General features: G+C 43.0%; 1 protein-coding gene across 2 annotated transcripts in view; it reads left to right on the top strand.

Annotated features, from left to right (window-relative positions):
* The window catches only part of LOC308400636 (fibroblast growth factor 12-like), a gene marked incomplete at its 5' end in the record, with an annotated part of 52,983 nt that overhangs the window by 12,650 nt on the left and 27,879 nt on the right, over positions 1–12,454 (top strand). Inside the window, one exon of one of the 2 annotated variants that reach the window (XM_080888464.1) lies at positions 5,833–6,324. The exons of the other annotated variant lie outside the window; for it this stretch is intronic. Coding sequence (XP_080744590.1) covers positions 6,219–6,324 — 106 coding nt within the window. Of the gene's footprint in view, positions 1–5,832; positions 6,325–12,454 lie in introns of those variants that run through there. 2 annotated transcript variants of the gene reach the window in all.

The following is a 12,454-nucleotide window of genomic DNA, read 5'->3' as shown; positions in this document are numbered from 1 at the left end:
AACAGGAAGTTGTTTCCTGACAAGGAAACTGATGGAAAAAGTGGTATATTTCAAAACACTACAAGGATGTCTACTCAGCAACCTGCTAGTACAGCAGTCCCCAACCTTTTTTGCGCCACGTAAACGATATAAAAATAAAAAAACGATAAATACCATGAAAACCATAAATAGAAATGTGTTCGAATTTTTGTGGAGGAATAAAACCCATTACATAGAAAGATCTCAGCTTGTGAAGGGATATAATAAAGGTTGTATCAAAACTCCAGAATTGGAATTTATGGTTGGCACCCTTAGAATTAAATGGTTAAAATCTTGTCTGTCACAGCCAGACTCTACTTAGCTCCACATCCCATGATTCTTGTTTAATAAAATAGTATACAGGATTAGACTTTAATTTGAAATGTGATTTTGCGGCAAATAAAATCCCCATAAAGATATCAAACTTTCCAAAACAGACGTTGCATTTTTGGGAAAATGAGATTTTCAACTTCTCCCCATAATTCAACCTTATGGAATAATAGGGTAATAACACTTAATCAAAAATCAATTTTCAAGAGTGACTGGTTTGAACAAAAATATTATATTCATAACAGATTTGTTGGATGATAACGGTGTCATTCTAAGTTACACAGACTTTTCAGAAAAATATTGTCTAAACTGTTCTCAAAGAGAATATAACAAATTTTGTGAACTGGTCCCACTGCCTCTGCTTCATTTGATTAAAATTTTTATGATATACGATAATTTCTCATCAGTGCTCCCAAATTTATTGCTAGGGCAATGTCAGCTGTTTGATAAAAATGCAATAAGAAATTTGTTAGTAGTTTCTTCAAAGACAAAATATTTCATAGTTACAACAGAATGGTTACATGGCATGGTTCTAATTTAGTTATTTCATATACACTGGATAAAGCATACTAAAAATTTATGAAATAGCCTATTCTACCTAAAGTTAAAGAAACACACTTTAAACAAAACTAATACTGTGGCAGAATTTCTAAAAACAGAGATTTGGCTTTGAGGTGGATCAGTGTTCTTTTTGAACTGATGAAAATGAAACCCTAGAACATCTTTTTTTTTTCCTATGCCCTATCACACAATGTATTTGGTGCAACTTAAAAAATTGGATTTCCCTAAATATTAATGATGTGCCACTGTTTGAATTACATCATAATTTTTTTTATATGGATCATCTAGCATTGGATGTCTCAGACATTATTAACATCATCATACTTTTGAGTAAATATCATATCCATTGTGCTAAATGGAGGAACGCTAAGCCTTCTCTCCCTGGTTTTATTGATGATTTTAAGATATTTTTCTTTGCTAAAAAAGACAAAAAGCACATATGCCAAAAAAATAACCAGGATAATGCACGTCTCCCGCTATTCTAAATTTTGACTTATGCTGAGGCTAATATATTGTTAAGTAATGCAGCTGTCTCACTAAGGTCCAGAATCGATTTGTTCCACGATTCGATTCAATTCAATTCGATTTGATTATGGGGAATTTTGACAGTCAGAAATATTATAATTCAGATCAGTACATTTACATCTTTTTGTATCTATAAAAAGGAAGCTGACACACGCAAGACTTTATCAAAGGTGTGAGCATCACAGCAGATGCCTTTGTGTCAAAGTAGCTGAAGATAAAACACATAAAAACATGAAGGTGGTTTTCCTGGCCTGGGATTTTATAAAAAATATTCTGCAGTAGATCAAAAACGAAAGAAAACCATTAATCAACATATGAACGTTACCTCTGACGTTACAGCGGTTTTATTAGAGACACGGCTAACGTTTTGCATTTTGCATAATTTTAAAAAGTTTAAATTTATTCAGTATTGAACGGCAGAAATTAGGTTTTCTTTTCGGAAGTATGTAAAATGAAAAAAAAAAACAGCGGCCGACTGCGCTGTAAACAACAGTAGACTTGTGCCTAACAAGCAAGCGAATAATACAGAAAACAGATTTTTAGACGGGAAACTGTTCTTGAAGTACAGAGAGAGAGAAAGAGAGGGCTGTGCATGACGTGCGATTTTATCGTGGTGGAAGCAAAACAGTGAGGGAATTCATGACGATGTTTATGTGAAGCGCAGTTTGGATCTTCTTTTGCTGCTGGTTCAGTCAATATTGTTTGGAGAGAGATCAAACCAACAGCTTTAGAATCGGCGCAAAAACGGGGTGAAAACAAAGCGCGGACCTGCCGACAGATCAGAGTCAGCGAGCTGTCGGCTTTCAGCCCCGACCGTGTCCGTGCCGTCGGGTGAGAAAGGCGACATCTCACTGATTCTGATCCGTGGGTCGCGCTGTGTGTTCACGTCTTTGTGCAGAAGCCGTGTACCTGCTCTCATTTACTGTCTTAGCTGTTTGGTGGTTGTTGAAATTTTGTGAGGTTTCACCAGAGATTCTGGCATTTCGGGCAAAATAAATTTATATTAAAAAATCGATTCAGGATTTTAATGAATCGATTTCACGTTATCCAAGCCAGAATCGATTTTAATCAATAAATCGATTATAAAAACCCACCCCTAACTAACAGGTTGCTGAGTAGACATCTGTGTAGTGGTTTGTTTGAAATCTAACACTTTTTCCTTCAGTTTCCTTGTCAAGAATTAACTTCCTGTTTAACTGAAACACCTTCCTGTTCAACTGAAATGACTTGGTTTTTCAGTAGTGTGTGTGAGAGCGTTTCAGTAATAATGTCCCTTACGGCACCTCATAGAAACGACCTCTGAGTATGAGCATAGTGAGTTAGACCGGCTTTGCATAAAATGTAACTAATCTGTATAAGTAGCACACACATAGTTTTTTTGTTCAGCAGTAGTGTGAGACAGGGCGTTTCTAATTTTAGCGATATTGATCACATGGGGAAAAAAAAGCAGACCTACATATTTGTTTAATGTACACGCTGAAGGAGAGATGACTGCAGGAGATGTTTAGTAAGATGAAAAAGGCCCGAGCACAGAACCCTGTGGAGCTCCTTTATTCATTCTGACAGATTCATAGTTTATTTTCTGCCTTTCGCTCAGAGGCAGACGGAGACAGTTTGCAGGTTTGATGCTGTTTTCTGTCTCAGTTTATCCTCTGTCATCTTTACTGACGTCTGTCTGCATGACCTTGGGAAGAGAAGAGCATCAGCACATAAAAGTGAACTTAAAAAGCTTTTAATACCTCATTAATTTAAGGTGCTGGGACACGAAGCGGTGACGAAGACCAGGTCTGGACGTGAGCTGAGCGCGCTCTGTAACAGAGAACCGTACAGAGGAGCCAATCACAGCATCTGATAAATGAACGTCTGATGACTTTATTGTTATGATTGTTCAGCACCTGACGCTGTCATTAGCTGGCTTTGCATGATGCACAGTTCAGAATAAACCCAGAGTTTGATCCTCTGTCTGAAACCCGCTCCCCACCCACTGAGCCAGCTTTTCTCTGATTGGCTGCTCCTCGCATATGGCCATGTTAAAGATGCCCTGTCTTTGTGACATCATAGAGATCCAAGGATAGAAAAAAACTGTGAAACTGAGCATACATACACTGAGCTGATTATAAGATGCTTTACATGGACGTACATTTATGATAAGGAGATAAGTGATCAGCAGACTGCAGGCACAGATTCAGCCTCAGCTTCTTCTCCTCTGGGTTCAGCTGCAGCTCTGAGCTCTGTTTTCCTTCCACCATGTTTCTTGCTGTGTTGTGCTGTGTTTCATTCTTCTTCTTCTCTGCCGTGCACCTAAAGGTTCTTAGCTTTAATATAAACACAAAAAGAAGATGTCCAGAGAGAGCCGAGCCTGCTGACAGCTGATTGGATCATTGATCACACAGGGAAACGTGGATGCAGTGGGATGGACCATCTGTCCTTCAGTGCAGCACCCCCCCCATCGTCACGCCCTGACGCCTGCTCTGCGCCTCCTGCTGGTCACACGGGGAACAGACTGCAGCAGCTCGAGGCTGCAGCTGAAAAACAAACACACATCCTCAGCATCGGAGACAAAAGGAGGCTCGACGGGGCGAGCCCAGCTGCTGGTCAGCTGTTTGCTCTCAGCCAACGCTCTCCAATAATCAGAGGATATGAAGCTTCAAACATGACGATGTACGTGTAAACAGACTGAGCTCACAGAGGCTCTCAGCTCCAGTGGGGATGATTTTTATAGGAACCTTCATCATCAGAAGCAAATGTAGAGATGTGGAAGGTCACTGAGTGTTTATTTACGGATGTTCATTCAGATGAAGAGAACAGCCTCGTCTTCGCACTTTAAACACAGTTTAAAACTGTAATCAGTAATAAGAAGTGATGTTACAGAGATGGGATATCCTTACATGGTCATCATCTTCAGGCGTGCTCCACGCAGAAGCCCCTCCCACCTTCTGTTTAGTCTTTGAGTTTGTGAAGGGACGTGACTAAAACAGCTTGTTTCAGACCGAGGCTGCACCGAGGCTCGGTGTGAGATAAATAAGGATTATTTTGAACTTTAAGTCATGCAGAGCTGCTGTGGTGGAGGCCAGAACGGAAAGACGGAGCTGGAAATGATCAAAATGAGGGAAAGATGGGAAATGAGCGGCTGCTGTTGTTGTAAAGGTGCAGAGCTGGAACATCTGCCGGCACCTTAATATTATTTATTTACATACATAAAGATTTTATGTAAAGTACTTTCAGGAAAATCTTGGTATTGATTTGGATGTTTAAAATATTTATCATCACTATGCTGTCATTAGAGCTGCATCCTCGCCCTCCCTCATCACTAACACGCAGCCGGTCTCCTCCGTCAGAGCTGCTCCGGAAACCCCGCTGGGATCTGCATCCAATCATCTCTGCTTTCCTAAATCAATACTGTGACATCACGGAGGACTTAGATTTAGAAACAGGACTGAGAGGAGTTACAGGTTCCAGCAGATGTCTGGTAGTCTTTGTTTTTGGCACAGCAGGGGGCCAAAGGGCTTACTGGGAGCCAGATGACCTCAAACACAGACTGGATACCAGAAGATTTCCAGTTTCTCTCTGAAGTTCATGTTCGAGTTCTCTTGACAAATCACAGGTGATCAGGCAGGTAGATAAGAGGGCGTAGCCTTCCTGATTACAGGCCAGCTTAGATATCAAAGAACCAATTAACAGGATAGTATCCTGGGAGAATGACATAGATCATCAAATATAGCAAATAATGTAGATTTCAAAATAAATAGTAAATAAACCCGGTCCTAGTTGGTGCTTGGAGACAACCCACACGAGCCTTTGACTGGAGCCGTGACAGATCCACACACAAACGTACTGAGAGGAGAGGCTCCTGGCACTTCAAATACACCTGTGATTTCTTTGAGCCAGAAATGATTAAGTCATTAAGTTAACAGGTGCTTCACACGGACACAGGTACCTGCTAATCTGTTACATCCAATTAAAATCCTGGAATTTTACTCAAAAAAACTGGAGCTCAGACTTCATAGGTGGTCTGTTACCACAGCGACCTCACAGCAGCCACATTATTGGTTGGATGATGTCATTAAAAAGGCTCCAACAGCACAAAATCAGTCCAGAGGTCCAGTTCAGGTGAAGCCTGACACCCACCTGTGTCACCATCCACCTGTCAGTCAACGAGGCCACGCCCCTATAATGCAAACTGTGTTACTGCTGTATTTGGTTCACCTGAGATCCTTCTCTCACTCCTCGTTATCTGGGGACTCGTACCTATTTTTAAAAGTTGGATTTAGCAGATGATGTTTTTAGACCTGACAAACGAGCCTTTCGTGCTTCATAAACTTGCTGAGGTTTGGTTTACGCTGCTTTGCATAACCAGGAGCTGCTGCAGAAACCAGCTGTGTAACCTGACCCCCCTCTGTGATTTATCAGGCCTGCAGCAAACAGTGACACAACTCGTGCTCAGGACAGGAAATCATACTTGAAACTCACTCACGGACCGAGTGAGTCAAATGCGCAGCTGGGCGGGAACACGAACCTTCTGACGTCTGAAAACCTTTGAGGAGGCGACACGCGAGCGCTCGGTGTTTACTACGACTGTTGGCTGTTGTCAGCGTTTCTCTCGGTATTAATGTACCAGCAGCTGGGCGTGGTCACGTGGAGGCGTGTGCAGCACTCTGAGACTCTGTGTTTAACAGTGACTGGCTCTCGGCGACAGATCCAGTGGCTGCCTCATCGATTAGCGCACTGATTGACTGACTAATTAAGTGACTGGAGCTTCAGTCTCAGTCAGCTTTCTGCCTGCCATGACCCGTTATTACAGCCTGTTTCGGCGTCTGCTGTCCAGAGAGAGTAAAGGAGAGGAGGCCGATGAAGAGGAGGGCAGCATTCACAAAGACAGCAGCCAGCAGGGTGAGTCCTCAGGAGACACGGCGCCCACCTGAGTCCTCTCTCATTCTTTAATGCTCACTTTGTTTTGTAGTGATCAGAGCTGGTGAAAGCAAAGACTCACAACTCAGAATCATGATGTGATTTAACCTCACAGTTACCATGTCCGCCTCTATAATCTCATCATTTACTTTAAATAACAGAAATATGCACAAACATCTGTCCCTGAGTCCGGTCGCGCTGACTTCTTTTATGTTGCTTCTGTCTTTTGTTGCATGAAGCTGCAGAAACGTCTTTTTTGGGGGGAGTTTATGTGAGAAGGTGTTTCTGATTCAGAGTAGACTGAAGAGTTTTAGAGGCCACATTAGCTTTGGGAAGTGTGGGACCCTTGTTCGTCTCCTTTCTGAAGCTGAACCCTGAAACTTTCCAGAAGAGTTTGAGATCGTCTTTCACAAACTGGAAATGTGTTCTGGAAAGTTCCTGGTGTGTTTGCAGCAGCAGGGTGGAGCAGCTGAGGGAAGTGCTTGATGGAGGTTTGCTAACAGGACGGGCATACAGCAGAGTGTCATCTGCAGATAAACTAACGTTTAGTTCATGGAGGATGTTGTTAGCATAAATATCACAAATACATGAGATAAGCAGAGGTCCAGAGCTTTGTGGTACACCATCATTTAAGTGTAAAATATGTCCAAAACCAGAGACGTCACAATAATCATGAACCTACATTCTGACTGTGACCATTGTAAAGCACGCAGCGAACCAGAGAAGAGAGATGATGTTTCTCTGTAACTTCTTTTACACAGAAACTGATATCCTGTTCAAGTTAATCAATCAAGAGTCTACCTAACATGGTTTTTGTGTTGTTATTGAGTTTATGCCATTTTTATTTGTTTGTCTGCCCAGTAAATGTGAAGTTTTACTGTTGACATTCATTCAAATGGCCACCAGGGCGGCGATATCTGTGGTTGCAGAAAGACTTCTGGTACTGTATATGTGTGAAGAAGGGGAAACAGCTCTCTGCCCTAAACTAGTTAGCCAATGAGCATGCAGTTTCACAGTCACCATCATGGGGAAAATGCTGTGCTTGAGGTGTCATAGCACAACTTTGCTAACCATGTAGCGTCGCAGTGGGCGTGTCCATTTGTTATATTGCACTTGGCTCCTCCCTCTGTGCGCGTCTTCCTGTTAAGTGTTTGTCTTTTGGTAATTATCTGTTGGTTTTTTCGTCATATTTCAGTTTTTACTTCCTGTCTGTCACTTAGGCTGTATCCCAATTCAGGCTCTGCAGCCTTAAAGGCCGCATTTCAAGGCCGATTACGGCACAGCGACGCGACGAAGGCTGTCCCAATTCAAAGGCTGCTCGAAATGCGGCCCTCAAATGCGTCCTTCATTTCACTGAATTTTAAGGACGTGGCGGTGTAGACTTCGTGGCCCAACATATCCCAGAATGCATAGCGTGGCGGTGGGTTCTGATAATTTTGCCGAAAGAAAACGGCGGATGAGGGGCGCCCGAAGAGTGAACTTTAAGTAAGTACTGAATATTATGTCACTTATTTATGTGCAAATGTTTAATAACTAAGAACATTAAAACATTCCTGTTGGCCACATGTCGGCAAAGTTATGTGACATTAGTGACGTTTGTACTAACTTGGTTTTAAAGCCTTTACTTTAAAATATACGCCGTTCAACAGCTGAGCTTAATCAGAGAATGATCAAAGCTCATGTAGAAACAAACAAACAAATGAACAAACGATTTTCTCCTTCATTTCTGTCAAGCAAAGCTGTATGACACGTTTCCAGCTGTTAGTATCATGGTTGCTAGGCAACCTGGGCAGAGCGACGGAGGCTAGACCGTCCCATTTCACAAGCCTCGCACTTCCGGCCTTAGCGGTCTTTAAGTACGCGGCCCTTGAGGATCGTTGAGGCTGCAGACCCTGAATTGGGATACAGCCATTATCTTCACCTGTGTCTTACTTCCTGCCTGCTTCTTGTCCTGCATCATTGTTGTTTCTAAAACCTTCTGCAATATTCTGTTTCTTCTCACTTTTTGTATTTTGCATTTATGTAAATACTTCAAGATTCAAGAAGGTTTGTTGTCATTTTGCAACGTATTTATCAAAATCCACAGGCTGAAACAAAATCGGTGAAAAATAAGAATACAGTAATAAAAAACCAAAGGAAGGATAAATAACAATCAAACAGCAGCTTCTGTAAAAAACCACACTCGCTCAGCTAGCAGCGATCCTCTCACAGAGAGGGATCACTTCTCGGAGCTTGTGAGTTTTGGACGTTGTTGCCTCGTTGGAGGACTGCGCTGACGTGCATCTCTGTAGTCATCGCTTTGGTTGAATTCCCACGGTCCCTGTCTGCAGAGCGAAAGAGCCACCAGCACACAGCACCAATCCCACATGTATCATGACAGGTCAGCAAAGACTGCAACGTGGTAACAGCCTGCAGTCTGACTATAAACCGTAGAAAAGAGGACAGCGAAGCAGAGACGGCTGATTTGTTGCAAACCAAGAAGACAATAAGTCAGGATAAGATTGTGTGACGGGGGGGTTAATGTGAAAGTGTGAGGCTCTAAATATTTAATCTTAAGTTTGGTCAAAGTGAAACAAAAGCTGTGAAAACAGAAAATCGATACATGTCGAATACGTCAACACGTCATCAGCTGATCTGTAGGTGAAGACTACACGTGAATAACACGGCACACCTGCTGCATGGATTTATTGTGTGTCTGATTGGTGTGTTGTTGTGTTTTTGCGCTTGCTTGGATCCCATGTTGTGTTGGAGTTGTTGCAGGTCGAGGTCTCTGTGCTGCAAAAGAAAGCCAAATGACATGCAAACACCTGAGTGTGTGACTGCAGGGACACAACCTGTGCACACACACACACTTCAGTAAAACACCTGCTGCAGTGAAACCTGCGACTCGTATAAATGACAGAAAGCTCACAGAAAACAATTTTTCTCATGACGCGCTTCATGAGCAGGTGTGTTTTTATAATGGCGTTTAGCGTGTAGAGGAGTGCCTGTGAAGTATCAAAAACCAGCTTCTGCAAATGTTACTGTGCGTCCTGGCCGCGTCCTGGCCGCGTCCTGGCCGCGTCCTCGCCGCGTCCTTACATGTCCCGTGTTCGCAGACGATTATAAATATCAGCGTCAAGGTCTCGGTGTCTCACACCTTCATCAGCTGATGACTGACAGATTCTCACATCACCAAAATATCTGCTTATATATAAACACACAAACCCATCAGCTGCAGTTCCTCTAACGTCCACTGGGGGTGTCAGTCCCCCCAGAACTAAACATGTTTACAACCCGATAAAACAAACTGGTTTCGTCTCTAGAGATCTTTGCCTGTTTATAATTACCATTTTTAGGGGCGTGGCCTGTGTGACTCGAGGTTTCCAGCAGTTTGCAGAAGCTTCTGTGACTTTATTTGAAAGTTTTCCAAGCTCATCCTCTGACAGCTGGGAGTCGAGCTGAAGCGACAGGCTGATAAAACACAGAGTTTATTCCAACAGCCCAGAGCTGAAGGCATGATGATTCACGGAGCATCCACAGTGACGATAAAGCTCATCTCTAAACTGAAAAACTGCTGAATTACTTTGGATAAGTGTGCCTAATAAACTGGCAGTGCGGGGGGAGATTCTGGGTCAGTTTTCTTGGAGTTTCTCGTTTTAGTTTTGAGTTTCTGTGTCAAACAAAAAGCAGCGAGAGCAACATTTAAAGGCCTGTGACAGAAACAGAACATGCTAACTAAAATTAGCCCACACACTGTGTGCGCGCGTGTGTGTGCGTGTGTGTTGTCTCCGTTATATTTACAGCTTCGTGTATTTCTGTCTGAGCAGCTGTTAGTCTGCTCGGCTCAGTCAGCACTTTGCATTTCTGCTGCTCCGACCCGGAGACCCGTCCATATCAAGTGACTCTGGACGGACTCGAGTAGAAATAGCGCACACACACTTCTTAGGAAAATGTCAGCTATTAAAATAAATGCAGACGCACAATATTCAGTGTGAGCACCTTTATTCTTCAGCTCTCTGTTGTCCCGTTAAGCCGTCTCAGGAACAGTTCTCCAGGCTTCTTGGATGTTTCTGTCCTTTGCTCTGTTCTCTGTCAGGATGATCTCACACTGCTTCAGTGATGTGAGGTCCGGGCTCTGGGAGGCGGACCCATGACCGACGTGTGCGTTTCTATCCAGGTGTGCTTTCACTGCATTAACAGTGTGATTGGGGTCATTGTGATGCTGAAAAATGAAGCTGCTGCCACTCAGATGTTTCCAGATGTTACTGCATGATGGCTCAAACTCTGACCTCATAATTCATCAGTTTGTCCAACACCGCTGACTGACACGCAGCAGAACCATGACAGTCTCCACCGTGTTTCTCTGATGTCTGTAACCTCTTTGATGGACCTCCTCCTGACCTCCTCTTGACCTTGATGTGCGTCCATCTCTCCATCAGACCTGTTTCTCTGCTCAGTGAAGCGACTTCCTGACAGCCGTCCTTCCACTGAGAGCATCTCTGATGAAGCTTCAGTGAAACAGTCGATCACCGTCTCTCAGCTCCTGTGTCAGGTCTTCCAGGTCTGCTGTAGATCTTTAGTTTTTCATACTGGACCACGTGGGTCAAACTGAAGAAGCAGAAAGGCTCCTTCATCACAAATCTAAGCACCTTCAGCATCATGTGGAGGGAACACGTCACTGCTTGGTCGGCAGCTCGTCACAGATTTATCTTTCATGTTGACTTCCTGTTTCTAATTCAGTTTGGTTTCTGATAGCTTCCAGAGTTGGTTTCTTTTTTTCAGCTCCGTTTTTATTGTTTTACAGTTTTTACAGTTGTAGTTTAATCTCATAAACCCACATTTTACTCACAGTAGAGGAAACACTGTGAGCTCATTTTGAATTTGATGGCAGAAACGCGTCGTAGGACTTTGGATATCTGATCATCTGCAGTGAATAATAACATTTCAGGACAAAGCAGAGCCAGGACTGCTGAGCAGCTAGAATCCTCCATCAGTGCCATAAACCTGCATTCTATCGTGAGGCCACCAGGTGGTGATAGCTGTGGTTGCGGTCGGCGGGAAAGCAGCTTTTCTGACTTGAACACTTTTTGTGGACTCATCCATGATGGGTTTAGATTTTGTTATTGTCATTTGTATTTAGAAACATTTACTCATATATGCTTAGAAGTGTATAATCATTTGTAGATTGAAAGAATGTCTCATCCTAGGAGGTCTGTAACAGCTCTGTGTAGCATGAAGGGGGAGTGCGTTCACTCCTCTACAGAGTGTTCTGGCGTAGATCACACCTCCTAGGAGAGGTCGTATCTTCTCTTGCTGATATATGGTATAGCAAACACACGTATATCTGTTTAAGTATAAGAGCCCTTTGTTCAGATGGACCGCTAGACTCCTGGCACCAGCTTTGGGGAGTCTTCACAGGGTCACACCTTGACCTCACACACACACACACACACACACAGTATTCTTTGTTCACATGTATACCTATGTAAGATGTTATATGTTAATGACCCTATGCATATTCATGTAACCACAATAAAAGGAGTGCTGTGGGGAACCTGGCTGAGAGTCTGACGGTGGTCAAGTGGTGGAACGACACTTGGCCCCAGCCAGGTCTCCCTCATGCATGAGTAAACCAGAGAACTTTGGTGCCTTGTGTCTTGCTTTTTGCTGCGTAGCAGATTGTCCTTAACGTTCCAGCGAATAGGTTTATGCTACAAACCTATCAATCCACTTTCAGTCACGCTGAATAAAAAGTTGAATCTGTTTCCGTAAATCTGTCACGCCATTGTTTGAGTCGTCCTCTGCATGCTGATTGGCTTAAGGCTCGTCAAACACAAGTCCAAGATTCACAGTTATAGAAACCATCAGTGTGACAGTCACAGAACGCCTGCAGGTTAAACTTCAGCAGGTGTCCTGCATCATAACCTCTAACATCTGAAACCAAATAAAAACAGGTTAGAAATTCAGTTCAGATGATTTTTAATTGTGCAGACTCTCGGTGCTGATACCAAACAAACGTGTGTGTGTGTGTGTGTGTTTGTGTAGTGCTAACATCTCTATAACTAAATTACTCGACTGACGTTGGACGTGTTACTGAAAATGACTTTTTAGCTGATGGAGGAAGAGAAAG

Source organism: Rhamphochromis sp. 'chilingali' (genome assembly GCF_963969265.1).
Source record: "Rhamphochromis sp. 'chilingali' genome assembly, chromosome: 8".
NCBI lineage: Eukaryota > Metazoa > Chordata > Actinopteri > Cichliformes > Cichlidae > Rhamphochromis > Rhamphochromis sp. 'chilingali'.
The sequence above is the reverse complement of the archived record's forward strand: the minus strand, read 5'-3'. Positions and strand labels throughout refer to the sequence as shown.